This window comes from Diospyros lotus, chromosome 7 (genome assembly GCF_014633365.1).
Source record: "Diospyros lotus cultivar Yz01 chromosome 7, ASM1463336v1, whole genome shotgun sequence".
Taxonomy (NCBI): Eukaryota; Viridiplantae; Streptophyta; class Magnoliopsida; order Ericales; family Ebenaceae; genus Diospyros; species Diospyros lotus.
In genome coordinates this window covers 35,132,045-35,151,930 of record NC_068344.1, presented here as the reverse complement: position 1 = coordinate 35,151,930, position 19,886 = coordinate 35,132,045, and the positions used below count along the sequence as shown (strand labels likewise).

At 34.8% G+C, this 19,886-nt stretch overlaps 1 protein-coding gene across 1 annotated transcript; it reads right to left on the bottom strand.

Annotated features, from left to right (window-relative positions):
* Positions 1 to 9,941: 9,941 nt before the first annotated feature.
* LOC127805710 (protein FAR1-RELATED SEQUENCE 5-like) lies at positions 9,942 to 19,654 on the bottom strand. Its single transcript, XM_052342463.1, has 5 exons — positions 19,486 to 19,654; positions 12,429 to 12,565; positions 10,346 to 12,082; positions 10,127 to 10,258; positions 9,942 to 10,022 (listed from the first exon to the last, which is right to left on the bottom strand). The coding sequence occupies exons 1-5, from the start codon at positions 19,652 to 19,654 to the stop codon at positions 9,942 to 9,944; spliced, it is 2,256 nt and encodes a 751-aa protein (XP_052198423.1).
* Positions 19,655 to 19,886: the final 232 nt, after the last annotated feature.

The following is a 19,886-nucleotide window of genomic DNA, read 5'->3' as shown; positions in this document are numbered from 1 at the left end:
GTGATAAAACAATTATAAAAGAATTATGTTCAGGTGCAGCCCACCACTAGAATACAAGTCTGTCACGCTAGCTATTGCAAAAACTCACTACATTGCATGTCACAAGCTGTTTTAAGGGCTCAAACCATAATTGCTGCTGCCACTACCAATAGGTTGTAAACAATTTCCAGTCCATAAACATTAGAGTGTATTAAAATGCATTGCCCTTGCCCGAGACCTGCTTGCTTAATTAGGAACATTAAGAATATTTTCTCTAATAAGACTTTTTTTTCAGCTTTTGTTATGTTAAATAAATATTTTCAAGAACATAAATATTTTGGAATGATATGTTAGGTAAATGCCTGTAATGTATGCATGCCCAGTTAATTGTGTCAGTCTTCGCTTTAGCAACGCCGAAAGCAGCTGATGGCATATGCCATCAATCATCTTCTCAAGCTATCTCCTGCATCATCTTCTCAGCACCTTGTCCAATCAATCAGAATGATTTCCTATAGACTAAGGCTATTGGATAGGCAAGAGGCCCGTAATAGCATGGATTGACAAACTTGAAAGGGAGGCGACAAAAGATGGAAGAAAAATCAAGACAACTATACAATGAACATGGTGGATAAAGACAGCAGGAAGAAGGATCCAGGGAAGATCCTCCACCAGCCGTAGGATAGATTTTCCACATGTATTTTTTATTTTTATCTTTACCGATCAATGTGATCAAAGGCTACAAAAGATGGAAGAAAAATCAAAGACAACTATACAATCAACGTGATGGATAAAGACAGCAGCCCAAAAGTCTTCTCAAGGACAACAGTGGAGGAAGAAGGATCCAAGGAAGATCCTCCACCAGCTGTAGGATAGATTTTCCACATGTATTTTTTATTTTTACCTTTACAGATCAATCAATGTAATCAAAACTTTTCAATATATTGAATGAAAATGTTGTGTTTTTTGTTTTTTTCTCTAATCTTTCTTACTGTGTCAATACTCAAAATTACTCATAAGTGAATTCAAATACATAAAATAAGGGAAACAAATTATTTACAAATGTCCTAAACGTTAGGGGAGCATCTCGTGCAACATCTCTATTGTTTGTAGGGAGAGCTTCTTTTGTTAGTGATTAAAAAGCAGAGAAAAAGAATAAAAATACTAAAATAGGGTTATTGTGCTTAGGGGGAGTCTTTTGTACGGGGGTGGACCTAGAAATTTTTACTCAGGGGTTTCAAATTTTTTTTTCAATCATGAGCTTCATTAATATATATATTTTTTTTCAATCATAAAAATCAGGGTCAGAACTATGATTTTAGCATAATTTGAAAGAAAAAAAAAAAGAAGGGTGGGGGAGCTGGGCTGGTAGGGGAGGGGGCTTGGGATTAGGCCGAATTTGGGAGCTTAAAATAAAAAAATATTATTTTTTAGTGTATAAAATTTATCTTCTAAAAAAATTGGGGGGTTGAAGGCCACCCTGCTCACCCCCTGCGTCTGCCCTTGCTTTTGTATTAATGTATTTTATCATCATTAAATGGGCTCATAAATAAAAAAGAAGAAATTGTTAAAAAAATTATTATTTTGTTTTAATGAGAAAATTAAAAAATTTAGTTAAAGATTGATGACCAAAACAATTGATAATGATATGAAAAAAAGTTGAATTCGTCCAGTTGTTAATCGAGAAAATTATTTAAATTAAGTTAAGTTATAGTATCTATTAATCGAATAAATCTTTATTTATAATCGAATATTTTATTGATAAAAAAAAAACTAAGTCATATTTCAAGTTAAGTTGTTCAATTGATTGAAAGATTTTGTTAGACCTAAAAGTAATCAATTGCAAATAACGAATTAATCGAGTAAAAATGTAATGTATTTAACTTAATAGGAGTTTGTATTCGAATAAGTAAGGTAAGTTTTTGTCGAGTCAAAAGTAATCAAGTAATTAATTTTTGTAATCGAGTAATGATCCATCTATACTCGAATGAACACTCTTTGTAATCGAGTATATATCCTCAAAATTTTTTATTAGTCTCTGGATAGTTTTAATTATATTCAAGTGTTTAAAATTGTAATTAAGTAATATATGATTTGTACTCGAGTAAATTATTTTAGTAATCGAGTAAATAAGAGTTAAAGATTTATGAAGTCTCTAGATCGAAAGTGTGATCGAGTATGAAAATTTGTAATCGAACAAAGATCTTTTTGTACTAAATAAACTTTTTTAATCTAATATATGTTGAATTTTTCTATCCCAAAAATTTAATAGAGTAAAATGTAATTTGTACTCAATTAAGTAGTAAATGCAATTGATTACAAAATTTATATAGTTAAATAAAGATCGATCTTAGTCAAGTAAACACAAATTTGTATTCCAATGACTAAAAGGAGAGCAAAAGCTATAGACGAGCAAATAGAGAGAGAAGAAAAAGAAGAAAAAAGGTTTTATAGGGTCAAACCGACAAATGACAGTATCTCATTAACAACTATTACACAATTATCATCTGAATTTTACTTTTTGCCATATTAGTGTCGCATCACCAATTTTGATGAGGAACTTGTTAGAAAATTTTAAATGTAATCACATTATAAAAAATTTCAACACTTATAATCACATTGTGAATAATTAAAGTTTAATAAGCAAAATAAAAGTAATTTATCCAGGCTTAACGTGATGGAGGACCTAGAAGAATTGATACATGGAACTGGACAGGTGGTGGTGTCCTTAATAAGGTAGTGGGCCTAGAGGAGAGTAAGTGGCCCAACGTGCAGTCGGTGTTTGGGCTGGGCCCCCACTCCTTCCCGGGTTCTTCAAAGGTTGGCCCATTGTGGCTACTATTGTAAAGTAAGCGGCTGCCAAAGCCATGTTTGTCTTTTCCAGTTGTGGTGGAAAGATAAAATATTTACTACGCCAATATTGTTCGTTGTTATAACTATGAACTGCTAATATGATTTATCTGTTGATCAAACTCATAGACAGATGGATATTAGATTATGATCAGTTTAGGCAGTCTTCTCTAACTAAGTTGTATATTTACATTTTCATATATTTATGCATTCAAAAGAGACAAATAAATTATTCTTGTAGTTTGTGTTATTTTTTTTTTTTTTTACCAAAATTCTTTCTTATTTAAATTTGAACATTTGAAGTACTCTCCGTGTGTGTTTCAATTAACCTTTTCTGTTAGTTTGAAGTTTAACATTACTAACAAATTTGTTGAAATAATATTATTTTTAATAAGTGTTAAATACTAAATCTAAGTGGTATGGTCCCCTGAAACTAAATTTAAACCTATGTAAAATGAAACTTAAAACTAAAGTCACATAACATTTGGACAAATGAAAGGGACTAATCCAATTTGGTTCAAAGGATTGGACTAAATTATACACACCCTTATTTACAATTTTTTTTTTAAGAAAAAATTACTTCACTTATTTTACACTTCCTGTTAAGACAAATAAATACATTTTTATCACAAGCTTTTTAAATATATTAATATTTAATTACTGCTGATTAAACCAATGTTGTAATTCATTAATATTAATAATATCCTAGTTGTGATTTATCAATGGTAGGAATTAAGCAAAGCTCCAGCACAAGTGAGGCGTATCCTACTTAAGCCTAATACTATGGAATCAAGTGATGTGTTTCTCTTGGCACATCCAAAAACCAACATAGTTAAAAACAATGGGTAAACAAGCTAACAACAAATCATAAACTTCAAAAAAATAAACATGACCACAAAACAAAAGAGGAGAAAAAAGAAGTATGCCAATGAAATATAGTATAATTTTACAGACATTCTCCAGAATTAGTCATGATTGAATGAATATTTGATTTTATTTGAAACCCTTATTCTTGGATTCTAATGAACTATGATAAAGTTTTTGAGTTTTAGCAACCCTCCTAACTCTACTAGCACCTTCCTCAAAGGAAGCAATTCAAATTTGAATACTTGGAGTTAAAGAAAAGTAATTAATTTTTTCAGAATAAACCATCTTTCTCCCAAGGTAGGAAAAAGGCTAGGGAATTTCTAAGACTCACAATTAAGTTTATATTCAGGTAAATAAACTAAGGATATATGAGGTATGGAGCAGTTTATCAGGTTATGAAAAATTCACAATCCACAGACAAATTTATTATTGATCATAATTTATCAAATACACCATCTAAGCTCCATTTTCTTTACCTCATTGATAAATAAATTATATATGCAATTCTAGTAGCCTTTTTGGTATGGGGGTCGCACGTCACAATAGCTCAGTGATATTCTTAGTTCCATAATACTTTTAATGTTCTAAACTATCAAATTAGTGTAACCAATTGCCTAACAACTAAAATTGCTGGAAAAAAAATAATTTTATCTTTTATTATTGTTCTTTCACTGTCAATATAGATGGCTAACCTTGATATGCAATTGTAGCAGAGCATCGATTGGTTTAAATTGCTAAACATGACAATCCAAGAGGAAGACAAGTATTACCAATCAAGAGACTAATAGTTCTTCTCTTCTTTTTTAATTTACTTCTCTATTAACTTTCCATTCTTTAAAATCCAAATATTAACTTGCTCATTAAAACTTATCATGGAAGACTAAAACCCAGTGCTTGCAGAAATTAGCAATAGCAAGTGTTGCTTCAAGTCTCATCTGTCAGCAGCATTACCTTTTAATATATTTTACATAAAAAAGAAAAAATTAACTATGTTTTAAAATTATGACATCTCTACAAAATAAATGTATGAAGAAGTTTACTATTACACTATTAAGATTTATTTTGTTTAAAATTTTGTCTAAAAAATAAAAAATTAAATTATAACTGTCAAACACCAGTTAATGAACTTTCTTTAATTTTTTTTTTATTTACACATACATAACATGAAACTCTTATAATAACATAATAATCAAATCTTAACTTCACGAGAGTCCTCATCATTTGTGGTGAGAATTTTTTAGGAAACCTATAGTTTTCCCATTTCAAATTAAGAACTAATCCATCGCTGGAGAAATCCACAGAGAGCTAAAGAAAGAAACAATTCCTCTCACTCTCTCCCCTTGATTAGCCGAGGACATCCCTAATTAGCATTGGGTGTTGAAGCCCTTCATTCTCCATTACTTTCTTAGGTTCTGGAAAAGTGATTGTGCAAAGTGGAAGAACAAAATAAAAAGGCTTTGATAACGTGAAAAGGCAAAAGGAAGAGATATCAAAATAAAATGTTATTTTTTAATTAAAATGGAGCAATTTCAGCAACATATTGCTGGGTGAAATTTTTTGAATTGTCTGATAGGGTAGTTACTTTTATTACTAGTGTATCCTTACATGTTCTTTGGTATGAATGGCATCTAATAATTTATTATTTTTAAGTATAATTTTTTATTTCAAGTCTTGTATATATGATTGGTCTCATATAATTAATTTCATAAATTATATGATTGAAAATAAAATAAATTAAAAAATTATTAAAAATTATACTCTTACAATTTGAATCCTAACTTTATTACCTATCATTAATCACTACCGTAGTCATAAAAATAGGAATGAAGTGATAATGTGAAATTTGTCCCACTTAGCCTAATAAATTTATTCATAAAGTGTATTTAATTCTTTGAAACGGTTATTATTAAGAATATTGGGATTTTGTTAAATTGCATTGAATATTCTCATTTTAAATATATTATTGACTTCTTTTTACTTTATATATTGCATAACACTAAATCCCTTGTTGTTACTTAACTAATATTAACTTTTTTAAATTTCAAAAATTTCCCTATTCTCTCCATACACCATAATATACACAAATTAAAAAAAAAAAAGAATATTGGGATGGTCAATGGCCATCGTCGCCCCGATCACCTTTATGTCAGAATGAGAGAGCAAGAGAAAAAAAGATGGGTTTCTCTCTATTGCTCTAGGTTTTGATTGGAATCAAAACAAACGAAAAGAAAGAAAATAAAGGAAATTATGAGTCAATATTCAACAATGGTTATAATCGTCATCAAACAGGGAAGAGAAAAAGAGATGGGGGGAGGGGGGATGAGAGAATAAAGTCAAAGCGAAAGTAAAGTATAAAGGAAAGTGTAATGCTATTCGGCCTGAAATGGTGCCCGAAGAAGTGCCACCCCAGAATCTCGCGATAATTCGAGACCAACTTATCGGGAAATCTCGCGATATGGAGTGAGCCCCAAAACCCAATATTTCAAATTTTCGACCCCCTCCCCCTCTCACTTTGAGCCCTAGTTGAACGACCCGATCCCTCCCTCTTCGGCCCCCTCCCCCTCTTACTCTCACCCTGGTTGAATGACCTGATCCCTCCCTCTCCTTGGCCATCGCCCGTTCCCTCCCTCTCCTTGCCCCTATCCTTGCTGCCCTCAGTCTCCATACTGGCCTTGGGTCTCTTTCTCCCTGTCGGTCGTCGATCGCTCTCTCTCTCCATCTCTCTCTTTCTCCTTGCTTGCCATCTCTTCCTTCACTTTCGCCCGCGCTGAAACGACCGTCTCTCTGTCGTCGATCTTTATCTGCCTGCCGGCCGTCGCTTCTCTCACTCTTGCCCGCACTAAAACGACCCCCTCTCTCTTTCTCTCCATTGCAACAGCTTCCTCGCCTCCTCCATTGCAACATCTTGCATTGTATCTGAAGAAAGTAAGTCAGATCTTCGATCTGAGCCGTCTGATCTTCGATTTGAGCCGTCTAATCTTCGATCCAAGCATATTTTCACGGTGTAAGTGGCCTAGATCTAGTTTGCAGGCTTCAATTTATTTTCTATTTTTTCATTACATTATATTTATTGTAAAATAAGAAGGTGCTACTTGGGGTTATTGCTAGAATTGTGGTATGCAAGATTATTTGGGTTAACTGAAAGTTTTAATTGTGATTTATAGGGCATCTTTGTGATTTATTCTCACTTTGATACTCGGCATACATCCATGATTTATATATAATTTTTATTTATATGATTCAGGAACCTTTTTTGTTTGATATATATTTATTAATACATTATGGGTAAGCAATTTTTAATTTGTGTAACATCACTAGTAAAAGTTTAAGATGGAACTAACGTACTGATCATTTCTATCAATTAGAAAATTGTGCCATATGTATGATTCTAATCTCCCATGACAAATTTATTGAACTCTTTTGTGTTTTTGTTTTTCAATTCTTATGTTTATGACAATACCTTAATTTTCTCTATCTTGATTTAAACAGTCCTCTAAGCCCGGTCAGTAAGCTATGTGTAATAGCATGTCATTAATTTAAACCCTAAGACTTCTGGACCAACCCTAACTCCCACTAAGCAAGCTACCACTTAGGTGATTTTCTTCTAAGGCCACAATCTTTTAGATTTTGGGAATTTGATTTTTGAAATTCCTTTTACTGTCTCAGGATTTATGGCTTCCTATTTGGAAATGGATGAAGCTTCAATTAACTCATATAGTTCGCATCAGACAATTGTGTGTAAACACGATGTATCTGTAAAGTGCTACACATCTTGGACTAAGAGGAATCCTGGAAGAAAATTCTTGAGGTGTCAGTTCTGGAAGGTAAATTATTTTCTTATAAATGTATAAATTGTTAATATGAATGAAATTAATTGATGGATGATTTGGTGGACAGGATGATGATTGCAGATGGTTTCAATGGATCGATGATGAACGCACATCTCGTGAAAAAATATAATGTGGAGTATTGTTGGATAAGGTGAAAGTTTTAGAAAAAGAAGCCATGGTTTTTGAAGAAAAGGCTTTAAGAAAAAAAAAAGAAAAGTTATTGAAGTTTAAGAAAGAGCATTAGTTGTATTGTACAAGAAAATATAAAATTAAAAATGAAACTTCTAGAGTTTAAGACAAAAGAAAGTAGGTTTGTTAGAAGTATGATAGTGTTAGGATTGAGTTGTTTTTTGTTCAGTTTATGGGTGATGAAATATGACGGAAGTAGATTTAGGTATTTAGCTGTAATACCCCGAGAGCCCAAAGAAGTTAGTATATATCGAGGATAGTGTAAGGAAGGAAACAACATCAGCTGGATACCTTTTGGGTTGAATGTTGGCAAAGAACTCCCAAGTTAAGCGTGCTTGACCTGGGGTAATCCAGGGATGGGTGACCCCCCTGGGAAGTTCATGTAGGTCTATCAGGGTAAGTTGTTCCGGTCCTTCCTATTGCTCGATACGGGATGTTACAAATGGTATCAGAGCCGACCCCCGAGCCTCTGAGCGCGATGGTGGGGCAAACCTCAGCGATGACGCTAAGTCCCCGAGGGGGGGTGCGTGTAGGCACCTTAGGCGAATCCCACATCGGCCATGCATCGGGGGGAGATTTGGGACCGGTTGTAAGGTCGCATGACGAGGACGTCATGTGCTCAAGGGGGGGAGAATGTAATACCCCGAGAGCCCAAAGAAGTTAGTATATATCGAGGATAGTGTAAGGAAAGAAACAACATCAGCTGGATACCTTTTGGGCTGAATGTTGGCAAAGAACTCCCAAGTTAAGCGTGCTTGACCTGGGGTAATCCAGGGATGGGTGACCCCCCTGGGAAGTTCGTGTAAGTCCATCAGGGTAAGTTGTTCCGGTCCTTCCTATCGCTCGATACGGGATGTTACATTAGCTTTGGTGTAATTATGTACTTGTAATGTATTGTTTCAACTTAACCTCAATTGCAAGGGTTTCTTTTATCTAATGTGTAATTTTGGCTGAGATTTGTTTAGGGGTTGTGTTTATTGTTTGTTGGTAGTAGTGGCCTCTATAATTCATATTTGTTCTATTTCATTTTTGTTGGGTTTCCTACCAAGTTTCCTAAGCGGGAATATTGTAACCTTATGGCATTTGAGTCTGCAAGAAAGTATTCAGGTATAGAAATGAAATAGAAATGAAATATTCCTGAGCGGGAATATTGTAAGCATGGGATGTTTGGACGATTCTCAAGGATTTGAGACTTGAGGTCCTGAGGGCTTTTGAATTGTTCCTTTTTGGCAAGTAGGAATGGCTACATCCCCATATAATGACAATCAGGAGATTTGCTCCAAATTTTGAACATTGGTTACACTGCACATCTGGCCAGGCGAATTGCCAATTTTTGCATTTCTATCGTTGGATTTGAGGGAACGATGTGGACAGTGAAGCTGACCCATTTTGATAATCATTTTCTCTCATTTTGGAAAATTTTGGGGGCAACTTCATCAATAATTAATGGTTTAATATGACATTGCCAATGGCATGGGTTATGCCTTCTTATACCTAAACCATAACTAATTAACTGACTATTTAAGCACATACAATGCAATCCCTTGTATAAAAATAGTTTTTAAGAACCAAAACTTGATCTAACATTGAAAAGTAGAAGAGATTAACATTTAATTACATTTGCTTGAATTTATTCCGGACATCCGATCGAATTACTGCAAACTAAGCAAAACCAACACCGACAAAACCTACTCCAATGACTAGCAAATAAATGGTTTAATTTGGAACCATATATTTGCAAGGCAACCCTACAATGACAAGTCCATCTCTTCCTTTTGTTATACACCTCATTTCATCAAGATGACAGAACATTAATTGTCCCTAACACACTTCAATCTAAAAAAAAAACTAGATAACAGAACATTAAAGAACCTGCATGCAAGCGCAATAATATGCCCAAAAAATATGCTCTTATCCCTAACACACTTCAATAATATGCTACACATCTGTAAAGTGCTACACATCTTGTCCCTAACACACTTCAATAATATGCTCTATTCTTAGCATATGAACCCCAAAAAATACTACACTCACAAAGTACAACAAATCTCCAAGAGCCTGCATTAGATAGCCTAAATTTAATGCAATAAAATCTCCAACAAATCTCCCGAACATTACGAGTTTGAGCATCACATCGTGCTCGTAGCACCTTTTTTTTTACAATAAATTTAATGCAATAAAAAAATAGAAAATAACAGTATCAAAAGAAAGCTGCATGGAATGAATGCCTCAAACATCCGGTGGGTTGTCATTAGGTCGTGGATGGGGCATGTATACTGGCATGAAGGGCTGACCCGTATCAAAAGAAGCCTGCAAAAGAAAATAGTAAGCACCAGGATATAACCTAAATGAACATTCGCAAATTTAAAAAATGACAACTTAGATTATTACCCAAATGTCATCCAAGTACTTACTATTAATTCTGAGTACGAGAATGATGTCAAACCGTGATACTGTCCTTGTGTAAAATCTTCACTGAATGCTTGACCATCTTGAACAATGTTTTGCATTTGGGCATTGCCTTCGTTTACTTTCAAGGATCCCACCTAGACATCAAATGAAAGTAACAATCATTATAATTGGGAATTTGAGCACTACATTATTAGGTAATTTAAAAAAATATTAGAGCATACATTCACTTTCTTGGAACTCCTTCCCAATGGCACCTTCTTTGCTTTCTTGGAACTCATTTCCAATGGGCCCTTCTTACGAAGCTTCCTAGGGGCTCCCTTTGTCTGCGAGCATCTTAGATCCAAAATTTGCACGCTTGAAGCTGTAGCTGCCTCTCCAGAATCAAGAAATTGTTCTTGCACACTATCTTCAACATGTATATTACTACCACAACTAGGTTTCGTATTAGATTTCCTCAATGCAGTCAATTGAGATTCCATCCACTCCATAGTTTCCTGGGTACTATCTTCATCATCTGCAACCATGTCTGTAAGCTTCACAAACACACTGCACAGCTTATCATATCTTAACTGACTAGGTGTACTAATCCAACTGTTGTAATTAATCTTCACTCTCGTGTAGGATCTACTGACATCTCTCCTCCATCGCCTTAAGATATACTTATCAGGAAGTGATCTGATACCATCTCGAATCAATATTGTGACGATATGTCTGCATATTATTCCTCTAAACTCAAACATGTGACAACTACAAACAAAATTGCATTTCTCTTTGTCAATATCAACTAAATATTTTGTCTCCTTGAATCTTTCATCAAATATAATATCTTCGCGCACCTCGTACCTCGTACCAAGCGATCCCTCCTTGATAGACACAACCTCACAATACATCTTCCCTATGAACTCATTTTGAAACTCCTTGAATTTTGAGATTGTGTACACTTCTTGAAATTGTTTCTCCATGGGATACCTCGATACGCATGGAACCATCTGAGAAAATGACTTAACGTCTGCCTGAAACTCTTTTTCAACTTTAGACCTCAATGCACGCTCATATTGTTCAACAAATTGCTTTAATGAAGTTTTTGAGTGTACATAACCATCGAAAAATGCATTCATGCTCTCACTCCGCTGGGTTGTTGACATCCCTGCCCAAAAACTAGTTTTCAAGAAACATGGCACCCAACGGGCTCTTTGTGTGTATAGTCCAGACAACCAATCGTTGTCATGCAGTGCATATTTCTCAATCATTAAACTCCAACCTTGATTGAATACTTTAGGACTATGTGATTCATACACAACATCATGTACAACTAAAAGAATTGAAGCTTTGTAACTATGGTTACCAAACTTTTCAAGCAACTTCTTTAGTATGTGCCACAAACACCACCTGTGCTTCGTGTTAGGGAACACTATCTCAATTGCGTTTTGCATAGCCCTATCCTGGTCAGTGATTATTCCAGTGGGAGCCTGATCCTCCATGCACTGAAGCCATGTACTAAACAGCCACACAAAAGTCCTAGTGTCCTCGTTCGAAAGAAGACCACATCCAAATAGCGTCGACTGCCCATGGTGATTTACACCAACAAACGGAGCAAATGGCATGTCGTACCTATTGGTCAGGTATGTGGTGTCGAATGTCACAACATCGCCAAATTCCTTATACGCTTGTCTACATCTATTATCCGCCCAAAATACATTCCTCAATCGACACTTTTCGTCTAAGTCAACACTAAAGTAGAAACCCGGATAGAGGGCTTGCATTTTAGAAAAATACTCTTGAATAGCAGCAGCATCTCCTTCCCCAAGTCTTAACTTTCTCACCAAATCAATGTAATTTCTACAATCCTTTTCCACAAATGTCAGATTCTCATACCCACCAGCCTTAACAACAGCTGAGTTATAACTTTTCTGTAGCGAGATTCCAGCTATATCATTAACTTGAAGTTGTCGTTTCACCTGTTCGTTCAACTGTCTATTACATTTATACAACCTAGATTTGCTTGGACTTGTTTCATGGTTATGCTCAAGATGGATGGTGCTTATTTGCCATGTTCCTAAAACAACCAATATGGCTGTGATCTTAGCTTTACACCCTATTCGAATTGTTGGTTGAGGCTTCAGAGAAGTGCTAGCTTGATTAGTTCTTTTGCCTTCTCGGCTACATGCATAAGTCACATATCTTACGACCCCATCCTCACCCTTCTTCGAATTCCTTTTTTTTTTTTATTGGAAAACCCACATGGTAAGCATATCGTTTGTAAAATTCATAAATTTCATTATCATCATTGAATTTCATTCCAACCTTAGGGACAAGATCATTGTATTCTCCTACTACTTTGTTATTTAATGGAGGACCCTCATTATCTTGGCAATTTTCCTCATTATCTTGGCAATTTTCCTCATTGTCTTTTGCTGATTCCAAAAGCACACTATGATTCACTAAATCAAAACAAGGTACAAGCATAAGAGAATACAATGTTACCTATATAATTTGCATAAACATTTTGTTTTTCATATTTTAAATCACTAATTTTCTCATACATACCTATGTTACTCATTGGGGCTTTCCTTCGTCTCCTAAATTAGAATTGATTGCTTACAATGAAATTAAAAAAATTATACAAAATCAATACTTTATTAGAAGTATAATATAGTACATGAATATATACAGAGAAACGAAAACAATGGAGACCAACAATAGAAAAAATGTTAGACATTTTAGTCATCTTTGTATCTGATGTGTGCTAAACTCTTTGTATCTGTGTGCTAAAGTCTTATTCATGTTAGATTATTCATGTGTGCTAAAGACATTTTAGTCATCAGCACACATTTTAGTCTTTGTATCTGAGTTGGGCTAAAGTCGCAACCCTGCTCATTTTAGTCATATTTGTATCTGATGTGTTCTAAAGATGAAGTCGCAACCCTGCTCATTTTAGTCATATTTGTATCTGATGTGTTCTAAAGATGAAGTCGCAACCCATCACATTTGAATAATCTTTGTATCCGATGACTAAAGTCTTTTAGACACAAAATGTGGTCTAACACAATAGAAACAATGTCTTAACACATCAGATACCAAGACGTCGCAACCCAAATACAGACTGCCAGTCGCCACCGGCCACCGTGGCCGGTGGTTTCCAGCAATCATAGGCAACCACCAGACACCCAAAGGCCAATCGACCAACATACCAAAAAACCAGCAAGATCCAACGGCCTAATCTCCCTAGATTTAACATTAAAGTCTCGGCCAAAGCAAAAAAATGCGTATATACGTATATAGGATGGATGTGTGCTCATGACTAAAATGTTTAAAAGACTTACCTCCCTCCTTGTAGATCGGAGCCATGGAGCCGAGAAAGGGCCGCAGATGAAGTCACACGGGCAGAAGACGACGACCCTTCTTCGATCCGAGAAGAAAGGTCATACTATGGCCGATTTCGTTTTGAGTGATAGGGGGGTCGATTGATCTAGAGAGAAGAAGAGAGAGTAAGTAAGAGAAGGTAGTGAGAAGAGTGAGAAACTTCACGATGGATAGGGTCGAACAAGAGAGAACACACAGACACAGAGAGAGAGAGAGCAAGTGAGAGAGAAGAGAGCAGATAGTGACAAATTGAGCGTCGGAGGGAGGGAAGAACTCAAATTTGAACAGGGGCATTTCTGTCAATTGGACCATGGGTGAAATGGTAATTTCGTTTTGGGGTGGCACTTCTTCGGGCACCACTTCGGGCCGAATAACATTACTCTAAAGGAAACTACTAGTTAGCTTGTTCGCTAGTTTCAGAGCAAATTTCTAAAACTGAATGGGAAAGGGAGGGAGAGAAATAGTGCTTGGGTTAGTATAAGTACAAGGGTAAAATGGTATTTTTACATATTTTTTAATACTAACTGAAGGCAAGATGACGTTTTTAAAAAATAAACGAATAATCAGTATAATTTAATAAAATCTTAAGGATAGTGCATGGAATTTACTCTTACTATTATTATTTGACCAAAAAAAAAAAAATTAAATGACTAATACAGATCACGTAAGTTGTTTGGTCTTAATCAATTAATATCTTCACTTACAAATTAAAGTATGATTCCACTTGCAATCTCATTGGATGATTCAAACGGCCAACCAACTTCTAAGAACTATATTTGGGTCCATTAGTTTATAGTTGTGTAATCTCATTAGATGTTTTGATGAGGCATTTTTTTTATGGTATTTTTTAAAAAATGTCTTCTAAAATATTGTTTTAAGGCAAAATATAAAGAAGTGTTCCAATATAATAACTCTAATGAGACACAATAATTAAGTGTCTTAATAAATAAATCTAAATATCCTATAAAATATTATTTTAATGTATAATTTAAAAAAATGATCCAATAAAATAATTCTAATAAAACACGTCGATGAAGTGTTCTAACAGACAAATCTAAGTGCCCTAATAGACAAATTTAATAGGGCATAATTTTTGAAATGCCCCATTAAAATAATTCTAATGAGACTTTGATAAAATGCCCTAATAGACAAATTTTAAGTACCTTAATAAATAATTCTAATGAAACTTAGATATATTATAAAATTATTAACTATCATTATCTCTAATTGCATTTGATAACAAACCTTCATATCTGAAATTAAATTAATATTGTTAATCTTTTCTACTAAAATTTGGGAATCAACGGGTTGGTGGTGAAATTGTCTTAATTCAAATGCTATCTAATTTCATGTCCAGTATTTATTTCAACCTCTATCTTGCTTTATTTCCTAGTATCTGTTGTCTAAAAAACCATAAAAAAATCTTGTTGCTATTTCAAATGTGTGTGCATGTGTGTGACATTCGTTTTCTTTTGCCATAAATAAATCTCTCAGTGAACAACCTGGACTCATCCAGAAAATATAAATTTAAATTTAAACTACAACTACACTCGTACACTGACGAGTATAAACCTCTCGCCAAAATAAAGAAAAAATATAAAAGTTTTAATGTGTTTTTATTGTGTTTTAATTGTGGGGTGAGAGTGCAGCCAAAGTCTCCAAAACATCCTATACTTTCTCTATCTGAAGTAGATACTGAATTTGCTTATCCCATGTGGAGTAGTTGAACCCATCTAACTTATCTATCCTAGTCATACTTCCAGCAATTGAACTGGTAGCCATTGATCATTGAATGAAAGACAACAAAAGATATTTAATGCACATGTTCAAGGCAAATAATTAAATCAAACATTTAGCTACGCACTTCGGGATCAACAGATTGTTAGGCTTCAAAGTCATCACCCTTAATGCACAAATAAAATGTTCTGACTCAATTGTTTATGTGGAACTAATCCACAATATCCAACAATATATTAGGACCCACATAAGGCCCAAGATTTATACTAAACCAAAATTAATTATCAATAAGCAAATAAAACTAAATATTTATAGAGAATAGATAATCAATTAAGTTAGCAAAAAATGCCATATCACATTTATTTATAATTTTAGACTCAAAATTAAACTTATTTACTTATGGTGTAAAAGAATAATCCAAACAATTATCATGACAAAATTAAAACACATAATAAATGTCATGAAAACAATATTACTAATTACAAAAATTAGTATTCTAGAATTGGATATTCAAAAAATAATTCTGGATTTTTTTTAATCTCAAAATGGATTTATTATTTAATTAATAATTTTAGGCTCAAAATTAAACTAATTAATTCATGGCCCAAAAATATATTTCAAATAATTAAATAAAAAACCCAACAATATGGTCCAATACAAAATTAAGGCCCAAAACATTTTAAATAAAAAAATGATATAATTTTTAAAACAAGTAGCCTTGGCTGCACTCCCACCCTGCAATTAAAACACAAAACAAAACACAATAAAAATTTTATATTTTTTTCTTTATTTAGGTGAGAGGTTTATACTCGTCAGTGTACGAGTGCAGTTGTAGTCCAAATTTAAATTTATATTTTCTGAATGAGTCCAGCTCGTCCACTGAGAGATTTATTTATGGCAAAATAAAAAGAATGTCACACACAAGTACACACGCATTTGGACAAATTGGCAACAAAGTTTTTTTATGGTTTTTTTTTAAAACAACAGATACTAGGAAATAATTTAAGGCAGTAATTGAAGTAAATACTTAAAGTGAAAATATAAAATTGGATAGTACTTGAGTTAAGACAATTTCAGTGCCAACCCGTTGATTCCCAAATTTTAGCAGAAAAGATTAGCAACATTAATTTAATTTCAGATATGAGGGTTTGTTATTAAATGCAATTAGAGATGATGATAGTTCTAGTTTAAGCAATCCCCATACATGATATGCGGGATTCTAATTTAAGCAACTACCATAAATTCAATTGCAATTAATACACAAAACAACTAAATTAATCATCCGGGTTTGGGTATGATAGCGTTTCCAGTTCTAGTAACTCTCAAGCGTGACATGAAAGCTCTAAGTTAGGCTTACACTCCAATCCAAACCTAGTGATTTCTCAATAATTAAAACACACTCATACTGAAATTTAAATTAATGTTACTCATTTAAAGCGTAACTTTCTTTGGGAATCATTGGCGTTGGACACTGTCCTTGCCTTAACCCAAGATTAGATTTAGCTACTTATTTCCATTTAAAAGTTAATTGACATGAATTTAAACGACGTAATTTAAATAACAGAATTTAAATGACAAGAATTAAAATAGCAGAAACTAACCGGCCATTTAGGCGGTGAATAATTTAAATGACAAGAATTAAAATTGCAAAAATTTAAAGGCATAAACTAACCGGCCATTTAGGCGGTGAATAATTAAAAGACAAGAATTAAAATTACAGAAATTTAAAGACATAAATTAACCGGCCATTTAGGCGGTGAATAATAAAGTAACAATAAATGACATAAGAATTAAAAAGAAGAAAGGAAGGAAGTAAGATCACAAGAGAGAATACTAAAGAAAAGGGGAAAGAACAAGAACAATTCTCAAAGAGAGAATTATAAGGAAACAACTAAACTTTGATTCAAAAATAATAATCACACTTACAAATGCAATCAAGTGAGCTATTTATAGGCCACAAGATGCAATACAAACCACACAATTTCAATTATTCAATTAGACATAATTATATCTAATGGGCACTCACACACTTAAAGTTAAATAGATTTTAGCTATAATACACACCTAATATTAAATGAATTTTAGCTAAAATACATACCTAATAAAGCACTCATAAAGTTAAATTGATTTTAGCTATAATATCCACCTAATAGTTAAATGGATTTTAGCTAAAAAACACACCTAATAAAGCTCTCACGTAAAAAATAAAAATAGATTTCTATAAATTGGTTTTTTAATCTTCATTAGGATTAAAAATAATCCTTGGGCCTTCTCCAAATAATATCTTCCACGGGTTGCTCAAATTGGGCCTTAATTCTTCATGGGCTTGAATTCTTCATGGATTTGAATTCTTCATGGACTTTAAGTTTTTTCATGGGCTTGATTTCTTCATGGGCTTGATTTCTTCATGGATTTGAATTCTTCATGGGCTTGATTTCTTCATGCCTAAAAAAAATAATTTAATGTTATTAATAAATTACATATTATATATATATTACATACATGCATATAATGATGTATATGTATTATATATAATTTTATATATTATTATTATTTACTTTAGAACTTTATTTCATTCATCTTTCAATTTAAACTTGCATATAACTATAAAATATATATTAATATCTAATTTAAACCATATTTAAGATTAAAAGAAGGATATAATTATAACAAAATTTTTACAAAATTAACCACTAATCAAGCCCAAGCCCAGGCCCAGGCCCAATTTAATTGAAACAAATCCATTAATCAGATCTTATCTTGGATCTTTAAATGGAGCGGGCCAAAAGATTCAGATCTAACCCAGTGGGTCAACCTAGCACATAGGGTTTCTTGGGCTCCTTGAGCCGCCGTTGCCGCCTTTCTCCACCATCATCCCCGATCGCCTCTTCACCTCCCCCGTTCGATGCTGCTGGCCGCATAGTCCGACGATCGCTTGGTGGCTCGCAACGGCCACCATTGGTCATTGGGCATTCCCGAAAACAAAAGAAGTCGTGGCTATGGTGAATAGATAAAGCCATGATCGTCGTCTTCCTTCCATTAATGATGGTTATAGAGGTAGCCGTTCGACAATCCACGTTGAATCCATGACGGAGAATAGAAAACAAAGGCATCGTCCATGGCGAAGCATTCACAGTGGTGAGCCAAGATCCATTAAAAATTGGCAATCGACCTGCTATTGGAAGTAACCATGGCGGTTGCCGATGACGGGCAAAAACAACCGACATTCGGCCATGGCAGAAGGAAAAGTGTCTAGGCCATGACGTCATTGACCATGACCATGGCCATTTCAGCCTCCAGCGACAGATCTCCCGCAAGGCCTCAAGTGAGCTCCCATCGATCGATTCAACGAGCTCCCAATAAAGCCCTTAGTTTGTTGGCTCAACTATTCAGCTCGCTGGCCTAAACCCTTCAGTTCGCATAGACAACAAAGCTACTGAATAGCCAGAGGCAAGGACCCACTTACTTTATCTGAGGCGAACTATACTCCTCGTAATGAGAATCCCACTCCCAGTTTTATACAGATGATAAGGACTGTTTGTCCTCTTATTATATCATTTTTATATTTTTATATCTTATGCAATTGTAAAGGCCCTAATTATAAAGAAGGGTCAGAAAGATCATGGAAGAGAGAGGAAAAAGAAGAATAATCAGAAACTGTCACCCTGGAAAAATAATCGGAGTATAGTCATGGAGTAGGTATCGTTCTGGTCGAATCACGAAAAAATTCCTTGTGTTCTTTCCATTTTGTTCTTCCTCTTTGCATCTTAAACTCATCCATTCACTGCGGCCTTGATGAATCTCGGTCGGTTAAAATTGAACTTCGACATTTTGGCGCTAGAGGAAGGGGCCATTTTGATCGGTAGCCATGGCAAGAGGAAGGAATACACGAAGCTCCGACGCGGTGGCCGACGTACTAGAAAATCACCATGATCAACCATAAGATCTTCCACCAAATGGAAGGCCCATTGCCCCGATGGCAGATATCCCGTTGCCATCACTAACCGGGAACACTGTCGGCATGCCCCCGCGGGCTACTGTCCAACCCATTGTTCAAACCGTCCGGATAGGGGTGATTCAGGACTGGCATCCACGCCAGGAGGCGTTGAAAAATATAGTAATGCAGCTCGCAGACGCGGTCAGAGCCCTAGCTCAAGCTCAAGTGCGAACTGCCCATGACTTACTAGTTTCTCCTCGAAGGATTCACCAACCATGAGAAGAGAGATTTTCGCTTGCAGAGGAGGATATCAGAGATAATTACCTATTTCCAAATCACCATTCTCTAGAGCAGGAAAGAAGTAGGCAATCGTAGGCCTAACGATCTGCAGACCTGAACTCAGTCGTGGAGGAATTGTATCAAAGGGTTTGGCAGTTGAAAACACAACAAGGAGTCCACGGCCAGAATAATGGCTACGGGGATAGGACGCCATTCACAATAGAAGTTGAGCTCGAACCCCTCCCCCGAAGATTCAAAGTCCCGAGCATGCCACAGTACAATGGGGACGACGACCCCTACGATTACCTAGATGCATATAATGTTCAAATGGATTTGCAGACAACCAGCTCACTGGTTAAATTTCGCACCTTCCCAGTGGGTGATATCCCCTGAGCTTGGTTCAGGAGCCTTCCACCTCGCAGCATCGGCAGTTGGGAGTAATGCCA